This window comes from Bemisia tabaci, chromosome 3, assembly GCF_918797505.1.
Source record: "Bemisia tabaci chromosome 3, PGI_BMITA_v3".
NCBI classification, from domain to species: Eukaryota; Metazoa; Arthropoda; class Insecta; order Hemiptera; family Aleyrodidae; genus Bemisia; species Bemisia tabaci.
Genome location: NC_092795.1, coordinates 19,735,824 through 19,752,834, shown reverse-complemented (window position 1 = coordinate 19,752,834; position 17,011 = coordinate 19,735,824). Strand labels below are relative to the sequence as shown.

At 36.0% G+C, this 17,011-nt stretch overlaps 1 protein-coding gene across 1 annotated transcript in view; it reads left to right on the top strand.

Annotated features, from left to right (window-relative positions):
- Positions 1-16,787, top strand: part of VGlut (Vesicular glutamate transporter) — a 101,012-nt gene extending 84,225 nt beyond the window's left edge. The window contains exons 10-14 of the mRNA XM_019048530.2: positions 1,642-1,931; positions 3,557-3,800; positions 4,537-4,679; positions 5,244-5,408; positions 6,247-16,787. Of these exons, the coding sequence (XP_018904075.1) occupies positions 1,642-1,931; positions 3,557-3,800; positions 4,537-4,679; positions 5,244-5,408; positions 6,247-6,459 (1,055 nt within the window). The 3' untranslated portion in view covers positions 6,460-16,787. The remainder of the gene's footprint in view (positions 1-1,641; positions 1,932-3,556; positions 3,801-4,536; positions 4,680-5,243; positions 5,409-6,246) is intronic.
- Positions 16,788-17,011: the final 224 nt, after the last annotated feature.

Here is a 17,011-nt window from a genome sequence, read left to right as displayed (position 1 = left end):
AACCGTTGTAGTGCGCGTTTTGACTCACGTAGAGCTTTGAGTTTCTTGTGAGCGGGCCGTTCAATTTCCTCGTGACCAATGTGAAATAAAAACGTTAATATCTTCGTTATGAGTTGGTTTCAGTAATTTTCGTTGTGTGAATCGTTTTCTACGTGAAATTCTGGTTAAGAAACATGTATCAGATTGCTTAAATTCGTACCTTGTCTAGTGGTCCATTGCGGAACAGGGACTACCAACACATGCCTTCCTCCCTTCTAGATAGGAAGATGGTTGGAGAGGGAGAGAGAGAGGTAGGAAAAAGAGGGGGAGATCAGGAGAGTGTTAAACATTTTGGAATGAAATTCTGTGCCGGAGTCTACATAGCGCCCAGTGCGGCGAGGCGTGAATGATCGATTATTATCGATATTTTCCCATTTAAAGCTATAGTAAAGAATCGATTATTAGGAGTTCGGTGCGATCACCGTGTTGATCAATCCTTTTCCATTGGTTTGAATGGCAAATCAATCGATTTATCGCCACTGATAGCGCCTGAAAACCTCGAATGATGAATGCGGAGCGGAATCCATGATTCTTACTGAATGACTTACACTGTTACGGAACAGAATATACTCTTTTCGCGGAGTGTTATACGCTTCTATGGTGCTAATTTCACTTCGCATTCATACCAATCGGTGTTTTTTGGCGTTATATACCGGTGCTAAATTTCACTCCGCGACTTTCCTCTGAAAAACGATGGAATGCGATCGCTAATCTTTAAAATCATGATATTAGTCGCACAGTTTCAAAGATTTTAAGTTCATACCTTTTTTTAAGAGGGACAAAAATCAACATCATGACTTTCTATTCAATTTCTTATTGTTACTTCACTTGCTTTACTTTATTGCGATACATTGCAATTTAGAGCAATAAATTGCGATTTAATGTAATGAAATTTGAATCTTTTTTCTAGGGAATTGTCATATTTTTGTATCATTTGCTTAGTACGTGCCGATTTTAAACGACCAATAAAACAAGTCCCATGTATCAGAATGATAGACAATGTGGAATGCAAAGAAAACTTGCAATTCGTTCCAATTATACTGCAATTAATTTTAAGGAGAGAAGTCCCTTCAATTAGTCGATAGGCAACATACACGACACTCCGATACTCTTGATACAGAAACGATAATGGAGATGTTGCATGTGTGAGAAATTTGCGATTTGACTGTTGATTCTTATGTAAAATTTCGCGAGAAACACGATGGTGCCACTGGTTTTCTCTTAAATCAACTCCCAAGCTCAAAAAAAGCTCTCAAGTTGAGGCCAAAATGGATGGGATATCCCACGCTATCCTGAGAGACCACCCTATCTTAGCATGGAGAGTTTGTTTTGATGTAGAGGTGGACTCTCAGGATAGCGTGGGATATTCCATCCATTTTGGCCTCAACTGGAGAGCTTTTTTTGAGCTTGGGAGTTGATTTCAGAGAAAACCAGTGGCACCATCGTGTTTCTCGCGAACTTTTACATAAGAATCAACAGTCAAATCGCAAATTCCTCACACATGCAACATCTCCATTTTATCTGGTGATCGGACTTTACTGCAACCAGTGCTACTCAGGTGTCATAGATCGGCGCTTTACAAGAACTCGATTAATTTTTCAGGGGTTTGCGGTCTGATCTGGTACTGTTGCTGGCTGTGGCTGACGTTCGAGAAACCGCGGTTCCACCCAACGATCTCACCGCGGGAGTTGCTCTACATCGAAAAATCCCTGGGGTCCTCGACGGAGCAGCCCTTGCCGACGATATCGACGACCCCGTGGAACGCCTTCTTCCATTCCATGCCCGTCTACGCCATCATGGTCGCCAACTTCTGCCGCTCCTGGAACTTCTACTTCCTTGTCCTCTCCCAACCCACCTACCTCCACTCCGTCTACGACCTCGAGACCGCAGAGGTAACCTCTTTACTAGTTAGTTTTCCTAAAATTAGGAAAATAATCAGACTTTCACTCAGAGACAAGAGACCCTCCGCTGGCGTCTTGGCGACCGATGGAAGCTTTTACTTTCGGGGATTCAATAATTCCTTAAGCCCTGCATAGACGATCAAATTCCGAACCAATTCCGATCAAAGTAGACATGCTGATGACTGGTGGGCACCATTTACCATCCAATTTTGACGGGCCGCCCGGCCGCACTTTTTTGTGCAAAGTAAGATCAGAACGGAGTGTCACCATTCATCATTTCCTGCCACAGGAAACATTTCTACCAAGTTTTCATTTTAAAATGAAGCAAATTAATGAGTTTAAGACTGATGACTCCCGACACTTTGATGCTACTTTGATCGGAATTGGTTCGGGAATTTGATCGTCTATCGAAGCCTTTACGGAAAATTATAAGGCAGCAACAATCATCACTCTTATTTCGGCTGTTGACCTACCTACATGGTGGATAATGAGCTTTGGGTGACATCATTAGCGAAACAAGTTTCCCAAACTTCGGCTTGTTTGCAAAACGAAACTGCCAACGCGTCGTTAAACATCAACCATGAAGATAAGTCAACAGTAAGAATGCTGAAGTCCCTAAAGTAAAAGCTTCCACCATTGCCAAGATACTAGTGGAAGGTCTCTTGTCTCTGATTTCACTTTAAGTAAGAATATTTGACTCTTTGCCTAGGCACTTGAAATAACTCCTGATTTAACTAATTGAGACGTTTTGAACCAAAAGCGGTAATCCGTAATATCCTGTCCAAAAATTGTGCAATCCTGTTAATTTTCTATGAGGAACAACCAAAACGTCTGGCTAATTTTAAATTTTTCAAATTTTCTTGCTTGATAAAGATAATTCACTAAAAAACAGAGCATGGAGGCTTTCTCGTTCTTTCAATTAAAATTGTAATGATTGCACAATTTTCAAATAGGGCAATGGAGATTACCGCTTTTGGTTCTAGACGTCCAATCGCCTGCAACATACATATAGAGTAAAACAATTTTAATACCTTAGAGTCGTCTCCGTAGAGCCCCCATGATGGCATGGGGGCTCTACGGATACGCGATAACACCACAAAACAAGATCACGTGAAGTCCAAATTGCGCGTCTCAGGAAAGGTCACACTTTTTTCAGTCACGATCATATCATCTCCAAAGAAAATCAACCCATCTGTAACTTCCGTAATTTATCACCTCTAACCATCAAACACGTAATTATGGACTGCTCTGCCCTCAGATATCTCCAATCACAGATCTACTCCCCTACAATCAACATAAATACAAACCCACTTACATGCGATGAACCCAATGTTACTACCGAAATTCTGAAACTCTTCACCTCTCTTAATTTAAAAATCTAAATTTTCGTATATACTCCCATTTTCAAAAGACCGTAATAGCCTGTGACGCTGAATATCTTAAAATATACTAACTAACTAACTAACTAACTAACTAACTAACTAACTAACTAACCAACTAACTAACTAACTAACTAACTAACCAACTAACCAACTAACTAACTAACTAACTAACTAACTAACTAACTAACTAACTAACTAACTAACAACCTAACTAAATTTTTTTTAATATGATAGACGGGTTTCGTGGGTGCGTTGCCGCACTTGTTGATGACAGTGATCGTGCCGTTCGGGGGTCTCTTGGCCGATCACATCCGGAAGGAAGGGATCCTCTCCACGACGAACGTGCGGAAACTCTTCAACTGCGGCGGCTTCGGCGTGGAGGCCTTCTTCTTCATCGTCGTCGCCTACTCCAACTCCGCCTTCACGGCCACCGTCGCCCTTTGCATCGGAGTCGCCGCATCCGCCTTTGCAATCTCCGGTAAGTAATACACAAGTGCATACAGTAGTACACAAGCCCTATCACCCTTCAGGTGATTCGTCCTAAATTCTTGCGTGGTCCAACTCGCATCGGTTAAGCCAAAACCTTGGCATATTTTGAATTTTTAGCCGAAAATATAAAGATAGAAAGAGCAAAAAAGAAGAAAAAAGTATAAGAAGAAAAAAAGAAAAAAGAGCAAAAAGAAAAAAATAAAAAATAAAAAAAGAAAAAAAAGAAGAAAGAAGAAAAAAAGGAAAAAAAGGACCATAGCCCCTGCGGATGAGCCTGAAGAATCATTTTCGATCGACCAATTGGCATATTTTGAATTTTTAGCCCCCCAAAATATAGGAAAAAGAAAAAAAAGAGAAAAAAAGAAGAAGAAAAGAAAGGAAAAGAAAAACGAAAAGAAAGAAAAAAAGAAGAAAAAGAAAAAAAAAGAAAAAAAGAAAAAAATGAAAAAAAGAAAAAAAGAACACGAAGAAAAAAAGGGGGGGAGAAAAAAAGGACAATATCCCTTGCGCATGAGCCTGGAGAATCATTCTCAAATCGATTTTAGCAGAATTCAGAGAAATGAAAGCAGAGTACAATAATCGGCTTCAAAAATATTTGACTTCTTGTAATTTGCGAACCTTCAACACCATGTGGCTACCTATAGTGTTTTTCCTTTTGGCACCTTATATTTGCACCCTTTTAGTGCTTTAGTGCATAACATAAGATAGTGCAATCTTTTTTCCAGGTTTCAACGTAAATCATTTAGATATCGCTCCACGGTATGCTAGTATCCTGATGGGAATGTCAAATGGCATCGGCACGATAGCTGGTATGGCTAACCCTATTGTGGTCGATCACATCACAGCCGATAAGAAAACGCATCAAGAGGTGAGCAGCAACTATCATAATTTTTCTTACTTTCCTAACGGCAAGACTGCGTTTATTAGATTGGGACCAACGCAACTAGACTGCAACACAAATGAAAATAGTGCAACTTCTGATTTGCTTCAAACATATTCTAAATTCATGTGCAGTATGAAACTTTGTTGTAAAAAATATAATATCATTCCCATGTCAATCTGCGTTCATGAAATGAGAAGTAGAAGACAGGAAGTCCACGAAACTAGGCACTCAGCTCGTAGTGCAGGAATACATTTCGATAACAAAGCCAGAGAAACGCATGTGTCCCTGTTTACGAGGTTGCATACTATGACCATAATTTTGTTTTCAAAATAATTTTTATCAATTTCATGGTTTTGCTGCGAGCTGCGTTGCTATCGAAAATACGTATTTCTCGACCAAAGCCATTTAAATGCCATTTAAATAAGTATGAGAAATATTATAATTTATTACCGTCTAAAATCATGCTTTTAAACCGCTTTTAAACTAACAATAAAGGCGAAAGTCTGCCAATTCAAAGATGTTTTTGTCTCAACCTCTTGTATTTTACAGAAAGTAGAGGCGTGGAGGGTAGCTTTCCTGATGGCAGCGTTTGTTCATTTCTGCGGCGTTATTTTCTACGCCGTGTTCGCCTCAGGAGAACTGCAACCCTGGGCTGAGACTGATGATGAGAAGACCTGGAACCCCATGGAGAATGTTCAAAGCTCCACTCAGCCTGTGAGTTGGGTCATTAGTTCTGTCCCAAGATGAAATTTTAAAATTTTAAGTATACGATAAAAAAAGAGACAAATTCCTCCATCATGAGGTATCCATTTACCTTTAATCTAATCCTGAATTCTAATTCAGGAAATCACTTCTTCACACTCACGATACTTTAACTGAAGACGTGGGTGAAATTGCAAGTCGAGTGACATTTTTCAAGAGAGTAAAATATAGATAATTTCAGGAGTAATTCCAAATGTATGTCTAACTTTCTATCCAATAAGCGCCAATTGGATGAAAATTTGAAGATGACGTCACATTTAAGCTGCCGTTCCACTTTTCATCCGCTTGTTGGGTTCTCTTGTCAGTATCGAACGATCCAACTTTTCATTCTACAAAAGCGGAAGAAAAGTTGAAAGAAAAGTTGAACCGTATAAATTGAGCACTTATTGACCCAACCTAACCTAATGCTTGAGATCACTGATCAAAATAGCGTCACCTTCCGGCCAAAGTATCACAAGCGCCATGCGACTTTTCAAAATTTCCGCCGCCATTTTATTTTTTTATGTATCAGATTGTTGGTTGAATCTGTTTGAAAAATTCACTGAATTTTATCGGTAGCACATAGAAATTTCAGTACAATTTTCGGACAGCTTCGTTGAACAATTTCTCTGTAAAAAAATAAAAAGGCGGCGGAAATTTTAAACGTCGCATGGTGCTTGTGATACTATGACCGGAAGGTGACGGTTTATGATGCGCGATTTGTAATAGGAAATGAAACCCACTAGGTGACACTACTATTCCTGTCGTCGTGAAATCACTGTTGAAAATTAAGTTGATCAATTCCTTTCAGAATGGGCGACCACCTGTCGTAAGCTACGGATCTGTGGATCAATCACAACCGCATCCCGATTACATAAATCCGGTGGTGCCACAACCGGTTCAGCCGCCGGCCCAGGACGAATACATGAACGAACAGCGGAACCTCTCGACACCGTACTACCAAGAACCCGTCTCCACGAACCCTTTCAAGCCCGCCAACCCTACGAACCCCTTCCTCCAGTAAGCATGACAGCCGCGGGTGATTAATCTTAGAATAACAATGAGGAAAAAAATTAATGACAAAAAAATATCTGCAAAACTAAATTCAAATTTCCGTAATATTATTTCGGCTAAAAATAAAATCAATTGGGTGCAGAATGTGGCATTTAGGCATACTTATTGCCCTATGGTTCGACCATAATATGGGGGTTTTGATTTTTTTTTATCTCATTTATTATTTTGGTGTCGAGAAACGATCCAAAAGATGAAGTCCAAAATGGAACGTGTGGGCGAGTGAAGCTCATATATTTGTATGATGAATGAAAGCAAACTCGTCATCATTTTTTAAGTCGTGGATCGAATGAGATAAAATTGAAAACACTTACTACACTTAATACCTTCAGCAAACGTTAACTGTTTTGGAAGCTGACAAAATTGAAGCCTCTTTTTTTGTTACTTTTGCTGTCTCACACATCCGGGCCTATGATCAAGATCATGTGCTGGAGACCTATACACATAATACTGTGAGCTCTTCTTTAAAAATGTGTGCATTATTATTTAAAATATAAAAATTTGCAACTGTGGAAACATATTTGGATCAGACCTCGCGGAGAATATCTCCTTCTTGCGATGCGTGGCCCCAATCTCACATGGATTTTTAAGAAAACTTTGCAAACGATGCATTGTAAATTTAGATTCGAACTAAACCTGATATGTCTACAAAACACACGTTTTTCTTCGCTTGTTCAAAATGTCAATTAAACCATGATATTTCTCTGAAGAATTCAAATTAGATTATAAGCGTCAGTTATAATTTTTGGTCAAAATTATCTTGAAATGTTTAAGCTGATAAGAGTAGCATTCTTTGAGGTGATGTTTATACAGTTGAAATTGAAAAAGGAGTACTTATAGTGCGTATAGTGAGGTACAAAAATGTTTTTGTACTTTTGAGGAGGACTATAAGATTAGAACTTGGGCTTTAAATTTTGTGTTGATTTGTCCCTCTCAACATTATCCCAAACATACGTACTTGTTTGCGTCATCATTTCTAATGTACCATTAAGGGTTGATCAATCCTGAAAAAAAATATTGTTGGAGAAAGAGTGGACGAGCAATATCCATCATTTTAAAATAAACAGAGGGAAATAATAAGACAATAGAAAAAGTCGATATAACAGATTTCTGTTGATTCTTATTTCTCTTTCAATGATTGCGAGAAAAGTCGTAACGGAAGTTCGGACGAAGATAAAATATAGATGATTGTTTGCGTAAGTAATTACGAACTCAATAAGTTAATCACAGCTGTTTAAAATTATAAAGCTGAAAAAAATTAGTTACAAGAAAAACTGCTGCTTTGGCACAACGCAAGCAATACATTTTTAGTTACTGTTAATGACATATGTAATGAGGTGTGAAATTGAGTGGAAGCACTCTCCAAAAGTCATCGAGCCCAAAATGTCAATTGCCTACTAAATTTCATTTTTTAAGCCTTTAAAATTTCAAATGTTTTGGATGAAGGTGAAATTTCGGACTTCATCACTACACTCAACGAAAATTGCAGCAATCAGAACCATCACCCTCCGTATATTATTTATCAATTATCTCAGATCACTAAAACATATCCTCATGCAATATATTTTGTAATGGTGTGAATGAATGTTAAAATTAAACCCTGAATAGCTCCATTGTATTTCACTCGACGGATTAACCGAGTTACATGTAACATCCAATTGTCCGGTTCATCCTCAAAATTGACTCATCAGGTTTGTGTGGCGTGGCGTGTATTTGCGTGTGTAAATTGCGATGTATCGATTGTTATGCCGATTACACCTATGGTAAAGAATCGATTATCGTAGCTGCATCAATGACGTCAACGTCAGATCCGAATTACATTTTTTAATTTTAGATTGTACTGTCTGAAGAATTTAACAATGATTACGACTTATCTCCACATTTTGCGTACACCATTCTTTGGGATTATTATTTTTGTTTTGTTTTTGTTCTTTTCATCAGGTTGTCGTAGGTTTCTGAACTAATAGAACTTCTCAGAGCCGCTCCTCGCGTGATTTTGGAATCGAATTTATCTCCCCGTTCAAATTAAAAATTTTTTGCGGGATTACTTGTCCACGGCATTTTATAGATCTCTCTATTTTTATGCGACTTTTTTTGTAGCTTAAAGATCAAATAACGAAACCTCTTCACCTTTGCTGTGATGGGTGTGATTAGGCAAAATACTTACCAAGTGCGCTCAAACACTTTAAATTTGAGACATGCAGATGTTAAATTTTTAAGGAAGCACATGGGATGTCCGAGGGGGTTGTTAATATGAATCAGTGACGTAGCGTGAATTGCGATGTATCGATTGTTATGTTATGCCGTTTAAACTTATGATATAGAATCGATTATTAAGGTGTTCGCTGCGAACACCCTGTTTATCGACCCTTTTCCATAGGTTTAAATGGCATAACAATCGATATATCGCAAAGCACGCCACGCCACTGATATGAATAACCTACAACATGGATCAGATGAGCTCATCATAAGAAATTCAAAAAACAGATCTGCATTTTCGATTAAAATTAAATGGGTTCAAGGTCGTTGAGCGCCATCCAAAGGAAAAACTGTCATCAAGACCACCTCTCTTATGAAAGAACCTCAAGGTTTTAAAAAAATCCGACAAAACTCTGGAAGCATTTAATGAACAATGTTAAAAAATCAAGATTAAAATATGATAGGAAAACTTCATGTTTTGAAGAGTCTTATAGCTATTGATTTGATGCAACAAGACGAATTATTTGACCCAGACTTTATTTATTTAGGCAACATTGAGTCTTGAACAACTTCCCCAGAATAATCTGCCTGTGCCTCAATATTCCCTGTGTATATCTTTAACTTCGTCAATGAACCTGTTAGTTTTTTCTAACTTTAAATTTTATTATTGGTTTTCTATGTTTTAGGATTTGTTACATGACTCTAATTTCAGGGCACTATCCTGAATTCCTGACTCATACATTGTTGACAAAATTTGTTGTTAAAACCTTACGCTGAGTGTTTATGGTTTCACCGTTAATATACCGTTCCTGCTGTCATTTTGTAATATATATGTAACATTATTCAATTATCGGCAGATTACTTATATTTTAAAGTTAATTCGTTTGTTATAAACTATTACGAGTAAGTAATTATCATCAACTTCGTCTAGATAATGATCTTGTTGTGTCAAGTATGATTTTCATCCGTTTTATTTGTTTTATGTATTTTCTCCCTTCTTAGTTTATGACAAGCGTATTGTGTAAAAAAGGAATTGTTATTTTTTGTTTGATTGTTTAGAACGGTGCTGAAAACAGATTATTTCTCTCCCTTTTCTTAGCTGATAATATTTTTTGGAAAACAAAAGTTTTCTTAACACCTTGAAAAAATGCTTGGATAATGTCAACGCAGCTAATCCAACTGGTACTCTGCACCAATCTATTTGTTCTATGCAGCAGCAAACTTAATGGAGTTATGATACAACTAATTGGTGCTGCAGCAAGAAGTAGATGTAGGTACATACGACTCCAATGAGTTGATGCATGCAAAAACATCAATTCGGATTATAAGTGTCGAAATCATCCAAATTTTTTAGGTAGATTTTTGGCTTCCATATTTATTGAATGACTAAAACATATCGACAGTAAAATTTACCAGACAACGCATCTCGGTTTGCGGCGCTGTAGACTTCCTGTCATACTTCATTTTTTACACGGAGAACCACTCAACGTCAATTTTTGAAAACTTCAACAATTAGTCTTCTCTTTGCGAAGAAAAGTCTGTGAAAACTTCAAGGAATGAAGTTGATTTGTTCGCTGTGAAAAAAATAAAATGGGAGCAGAGATTGCTAAAAATCGCAAACGAGATGGTAGTTTCACCGTCGATATTTAATACGTAAAAACAGGTTGGTTGATGGCAACTCGATCTCTTGTGAGATCCTTTGGCAACTCGAATAGATTTGCAAATGCTACCCAACTCCAGGATCTCAACTAATGGTACTCCTATTGAATATTTACCGAAAATACATTAGCATATTCGACTTTTTAAATATAATAATAATGTACAAGTATGCTCATTAAAATATTGTCACAATCGGTCGAATTGGTATGAATCGATATTTCAAAAGCAACATTTAGAGGTAGAGCGATCAGATGCAACATCTCTTTTTTTCTTTCTTCTTTGATGCATGGGAAACTTTCGTAGCGATCACAAAGGGTATACCATGTTCTTGGATACTCATTATGCGAACCGTAATAAACGTGAAAACTCCCATGGTGAGGAGGTTTTAGTTTTCTTACATAAATTAATTGATTCAACCCTTTAATTAAATTAATTTGTGACGTGTGTGTTAAGAATTAATTTGTGACTAGAGATTTTCCTGGTATAACCACGTGCAAATTTCACAAGTATTTTTTTTCCTCCCGTGGATTGACGACTGAAGTTATGGATTGGACTGGATTTTGGGTTTTTTTTGCCGCGCAAGATCAGGCAGAATTTCCTGCAAATATAGTTTCATCTTTGTTAGCTAAAAATTATTTGATAACTAACTCAAGAGAAAGTGAACATATTTATTCAATTACTTCAGGAAATATTCGATGCGAATGCACAGTTTCGCTCGAATAGCCCATAAATTAATTGGAATTTTCATAAAATCTCACCTAAAGCTATGATTTTTATTAGAATTTTTGCATTCGTTTATTTAACACAATATCAGTTTGCGATTGATAAGAATACGTTAGGTGCGCCACAAGTTTAATTTTTTTGTTTTTATTTCATAAAGAAGAAAATTTGACAAAGTATTATTATCAATCCTTGAGATTCCTTCAAGATCTAAAATGGTGGTTTAAGGTGTTTTAATTGTTAGGGTGTAGAATATTACGTACAATGAGCTATTGTATATATGTAAATATATAAGTATTAGACGATTTGCATTTGATTATTAATTTTTGCAGTGTTTCAGTGTGTACTAACAATAAGTCGAATAGATTTGCTTAGCTGTGATTTTATTACCAATGATTAAGATTTTGTTCAAATCATAGGTACTTCTTTTTTTCCCTAGAGGGTATTTTGTTAAGAATGGTTAATGGATGTTTTCATCACCTCACAAAACGATGTTGATTATATATTAGGCGGTTGCAGATGAAAGAGTGGCTCGAAGAAATAAATCAATCTGAGGCAATAACTCATACGTTGAATTATTGTGAGATTAGTAAAATTTGGAACGCGAATTTTAAGAAAATATGAACTCGAAAACATGCATGGATAATAAGGCATGAATGCATGGATAAAACTGCACAAGCTTTGCAGATGTCCTCGTTGCATGCCTTAAGAATTGAAGGCGCATTAATTTTTAATGTGACTAACCTTCAGGCATAAGTTGTTCGCCGATCCGTTCCGATTCGTTAGGAGATTGTTCAGTAGAGATTGAGGACGGATGCAAAGCAGAGGTTACTTTAAAACCGCTTTCGGAGGGGAAAAAATATATTGCCCTAATCGTTTCTTCAGCTCAATAATTATTATCTCATTCGGATTTTAGTGAGGTACAATCCAACAATATATGAAACATTTACATCAAGTAATGGTGGAAGAGTTTTGTTTATTTTTTTTTATTTTTTTTTTTTTTTTTGCAAATTAATTTCAGTGGGCTCCTTTTGTCAGAAGTATATATTTTTGTTTTTTCTGTACTCTTAAGTAGATGTTAGACTTTTAAAAGAGTATTTTTTTAAGGAAATAAACTCGAAGCACAATACTCGAAAGAGGCTGTTCCGACAATAATTAGGTGTAAGTTTCAATATTTAGGTCTAAGGAGACAATAATAATTTAAAGCATTGTGTAATTTTGATTTCGAATGATTATTTTGTGTTCCATGGTTGTCATAATTCTATATAAAAATCAAAGATATGGGGAGGAGGATTTGAACTAGGCCTTTTTTTTCCTGTTTCCTTTTCTTTTCTGTCTCTTAATACCGGCGGACAGAATCAAATCAGTTTATAAAACGTACACAGTATTATATTCAAACTTGGAGTTTTAAATGAATCAACCATGCCTAGACCTACACGAAGGCGTGGAATAAAAAGATGGCCCATAGGTGAATTTTTTTACTTGATTAAAAGACCAAAAAAAAAACATTTTGAGTCATGTGGAGAGAGAGAATTGAACAAAATTCTTTCTTTGAGTAAACTTTAGTATTTGGGAGGGTACAATATGGGAAACACGTAAATCGGCGTTTCTTTCCTCAAATTTTGCTCCATTGACATGCAAGCTCTAGATCTAAAACAGAAATTAAAATTAAACTTGAAATCTGAATTCCAAATTGTATCAAAATACGAACCATACGTCTTCTCTACAGGTTTGAAAATATTCTGATCCTGACTAAACTTTAAGTAATATGATTATTTTTATTTGCTTCAGCTCTCTCAAATATTTCACTCCTTTAGGTGATTTGATGGACGCCATATTTTGAGTTAGAACGAAATGCAAAATGGATGCCGGCGCGAAATGTGCGCTGGCGCCTACAAACCTAACAGGGATACTTCACGCCTTGCGCAATGCGTGAAGTATCCCTGTTAGGTTTGTAGGCGCCTATGCGCCCAGAACCAATCGATGTGATATATCGCATGTCTTTCTGACTTAAAATATGGCGTCCATCGAATCACCTTAACTATGTTTTTTTATGATCGTTTAGAGGCACAGAAGATAGACCAAAATAATTAGAAACATTATTTTCTGTATTATCAGGTTTTAAACCGAAATACAATTTTTTACAAAGGGTGAAATATCAGAAAATTAAAATTGGTATTTAATTTTGTTTTCACATGGTTAATGACACTAACATTTCCGACAGCATAATTAAAATGTACAATATTAACAACCCAAAAACTTTATTTAATGCTGAGTACGTAATTTTATTCGAATATTTTATGTTAATGCTGAGTAAAAAGTGAAAAGTTGTTTTTCGAGTTGAAAATTTGAGGGCTCTGAAATAAATTATTGTTTCAATGACATCTGTCCTTTTTTAGAATATGAAATTAAAAGTGATAATTTTTCGTAACTCTTTCTTTTCGCACTTGTTAAAATCAAGCACACACTTTTTAGAAGGGGGTCCTATAAATTTTCAGTTGTTCTCGTAGCCAATCCATCCTTATCGGGATCAAGTAGGAAGAGAAGAACTTTAAAAAGCCTATCTCATACTTTCCATTGACTTTAGAGGACTGGGAAATTTTTAGGGCCGTCTGTTTACCTCTTTTTGTTACAAATTTTTAAGCTGTTCTCTCAGCTTTACCAGGAAGAGCTTATATCTAGAGACAATAAAGAGTACCTATAAACAAGTTTGCGCTTTACAGATCTCACTTTTTATCAACGCACAAGAAAATTTTTATTTACGACAATTATTCAAATTAATATTTTATGATTTCTTAGTTTAATATTTGCTAAGGGGATTTTAATTTTGACTTGGAGGATTTCATGGTTTGGTAATTAAAAAATCAAAGTAAGTTAGCTTCTAGCTCAATTTTAAAAATATCAAAATGCGCGCGGTGAGTTACCTGCTCTTATTGGACACGCGGGAATTTTTAAGAAAAGTTCACTGAATTTCAATTTATTGACATTGCAACTTTTTTATCAGGGCGGAGCTGCAGGTGGTTTTGCAGCAGGTGGCTCATGCCCCCCTTCAAATCTTACCTCAGTTGTAAAAGTAGGCAGATGCGTCATGAGCAATCTTCGTGTCAAGTCTTCTCCTTCTGAGGAAACCAACCGTTACATGCCGAGAATTTTTGACGGATATTCTCGTCCTTATAAGCAAGAATTTTTCTCGAGGGTTTATGTACAAAAATTTTGGGTGTCTTCCTTTGAAAAACAAAGAATGAACAAACCTTTGGAAAATCATAACCGAGATCAAAGATTCCGCAGTTTTATCATCCAAATTATAGGATGTTATCGTCATTCTTCGTGTTGTTAATCCAGTGGTTTGAGCCGTTACCAAAATATTGACCACCTATTGCTTTGTCTAATTGCACACGCGCAGAGTGTATTGTCAAAAAAAATGTATTACTTTCACGAATGAAGTTGCGCCTGGATTTATGAGGAATGCTCGGAATGCTTTGCTCCACACCCCTTAATTGCAAACTCTGATCATTCCCAAAAGTCAGAATTACGTAGATATTTACCTAAGGTTCTGATCAAACAACGTTTTGAAAAAAAAGTAAATTAAGGCAAACTCTGTGATTACAAATAAATGATTTAAGCCACTTAGCACATAATTACTCTGGCTCCAAGCGTTGAAACTAGTTATTTACTTCACAGGAGTTACTAAGTCCTGTTTAAAATTGTGGCTACCAAAAGAGATTTTTTCGGAATAAATTTATTTTTAAGTTACTTAGAAAGTAAGTGAGTAGGCATTTCCGTTTCAGTTAGAAAGAATTTCCGTAGTTTTTAATGATAAGTTAAATAGACTTTTTAATATTTAAGTTACTGAAATTTTGGTCGTCTGGACGAAATTTCCAAAAGACTGAACAAGACATAATTATAATTATTGATAAGTGAAGGCGGGTAGCGTCGGAAAAAAATTGAGTATCCATTCCATAACTTCGTCTGTCAGTTTCTTAGTCATCGATTAACATTATTCATACGAAGTGGCTAGTACAGTAAATATTTTTGAGTGGTAAAACGAAACGGTAAATAAGTAGTAAACACACTTGTTGCGAATGAACGACTGGAAATTGTGTAAATCAAGACAGGGATTTTTTTTTAAATTTAATTTTATTTTGAATGTATCGGTCCCAAGCCCATTATTTTTCTTCAAATAGATGTTGTTTCTGGTTGCTTACTTTCATTTTGTGACTTTTATTTGAGGGGTTTAGAAGACAAGTGGGATAAGGCAGTTTTTGAAAAAAATGAATCATTAATGATTTCAATCAATGATTTCAATCAATCAAAATATTTTCCTTTAGAATCATACATCACTAAAATCCAATTTTTAATATCTAAAAGTGAGTTTTAACTTTCTCTTTGAGGTAAGACTCCATGCAATTTTGAAACTTCAAACACATATTTCTTAGAATAGCAAAAATTGCACTTTTCCCACTTGTCCTCTAATACCCTTATTTCATGAAGCTCTGCTGTCAGCTGCCTCTTACTACAAGCGTTAACAAGTGGTACCATGGCACCACTCACTCACGCTATTGTGACAAAAAGCGCAGATCCATAACTTTGAAAACACGTATCTCGATTCGTCTCATTTGAGATTTTCTGTGATACTTCATTCTTTAAAGACGTCATTTTATTTTAAAATAGACATGATTCTACTCTATAATAGAAAGCGATTCTAAGAAAATTTCAAGCGATAAAATGTTTGATTTTTCCATAAAATAAATATGTGAGCCAAAAATGTTTACCTAACAGTGTACCTATTGAAGAGGAAAAAGAAAAAGAAACGGAAGACAGCAAAAATTTCCATAATCCTCCACGGAGAAAAAAACCTCGTGCGTGGGACCCGAAGTTTAGGTCACATGGATCTCTGAAGTTTTCAGATTGAGCATCTGAACAATTTCAATCTAGCTGTCGAGGTTCGGATCACACATCTGAAACCTCAGTTCTTACATCTGAAGCACTTCAGATGTGAGAACCGAAGTTTTTCGGATGTGAAAAACCGAAGAACTTCAGATGTAAGAACTGAAGTTTCAGATGTGTGATCCAAACCTCAGCAGCTGGACCTAAAGTGTTCAGATGCTCAATCCGAAAACCTCAGAGATCCATATAACCTAAACTTCGGGTCCCACGCACGAAGTTTCTTTCTCCGTGTCCTGATGGTCACAACACTAAGTTTAACTCTAGCAAGTAAAATTATCTGCAGAATATTGACGTTTTTAAAAGTATTTCTCCTCTTTTTTTGTGAAGAACTTCGAGCATACTTATAACTACTTCTTCCTAAAGCCTGCCAATTTTTTCTATAAAATGTTGCTAACATGGTGTTTTTGTTGAAGAATGTAAAATAAAAATGAGTTTGAAGGTTCAAACCAGCTGAACCATCAGTTCTGAAAATTGTAGGGAAATCATCTATTATATTGATCGGATCACCATAAAGTAAAGTTTACTTCCTTGTGTTTTCAATTTAGTTGAGAGATGATTTCACTTGATGACATGGGTATTTTTTTTTTTTGTTTTGCTGCGAGTCAAAAAAATACAACTCGAAATAATTTATTAGCTCAGAATTAATGCCCTTTTAACTTATCATTTTGTACCATTGTATTTTGTTTTCAAGTTACAGTAAAAATTCATTTTAACTGTTATTTGTCTTGGTATGTTCAATAAAAGATTCATTTTTTACTCAATCGCTAATTATTTCACACGTCATAATATGAAAATAAAGAAACGTATTATCCTTTTTATTTTCCGATAAATTGCTTCAAGAGGTAGTTTGGGAACTATTAAAATCCATTTATTTAAGGTGAAATTAGAGATATATAATGCGAAAATCGATTCTCACCCAATTTGAGCAATTGTAGCAGGTTGACGTGCGCTTGATGTTGAAAATATTTTAATCTCTTGTG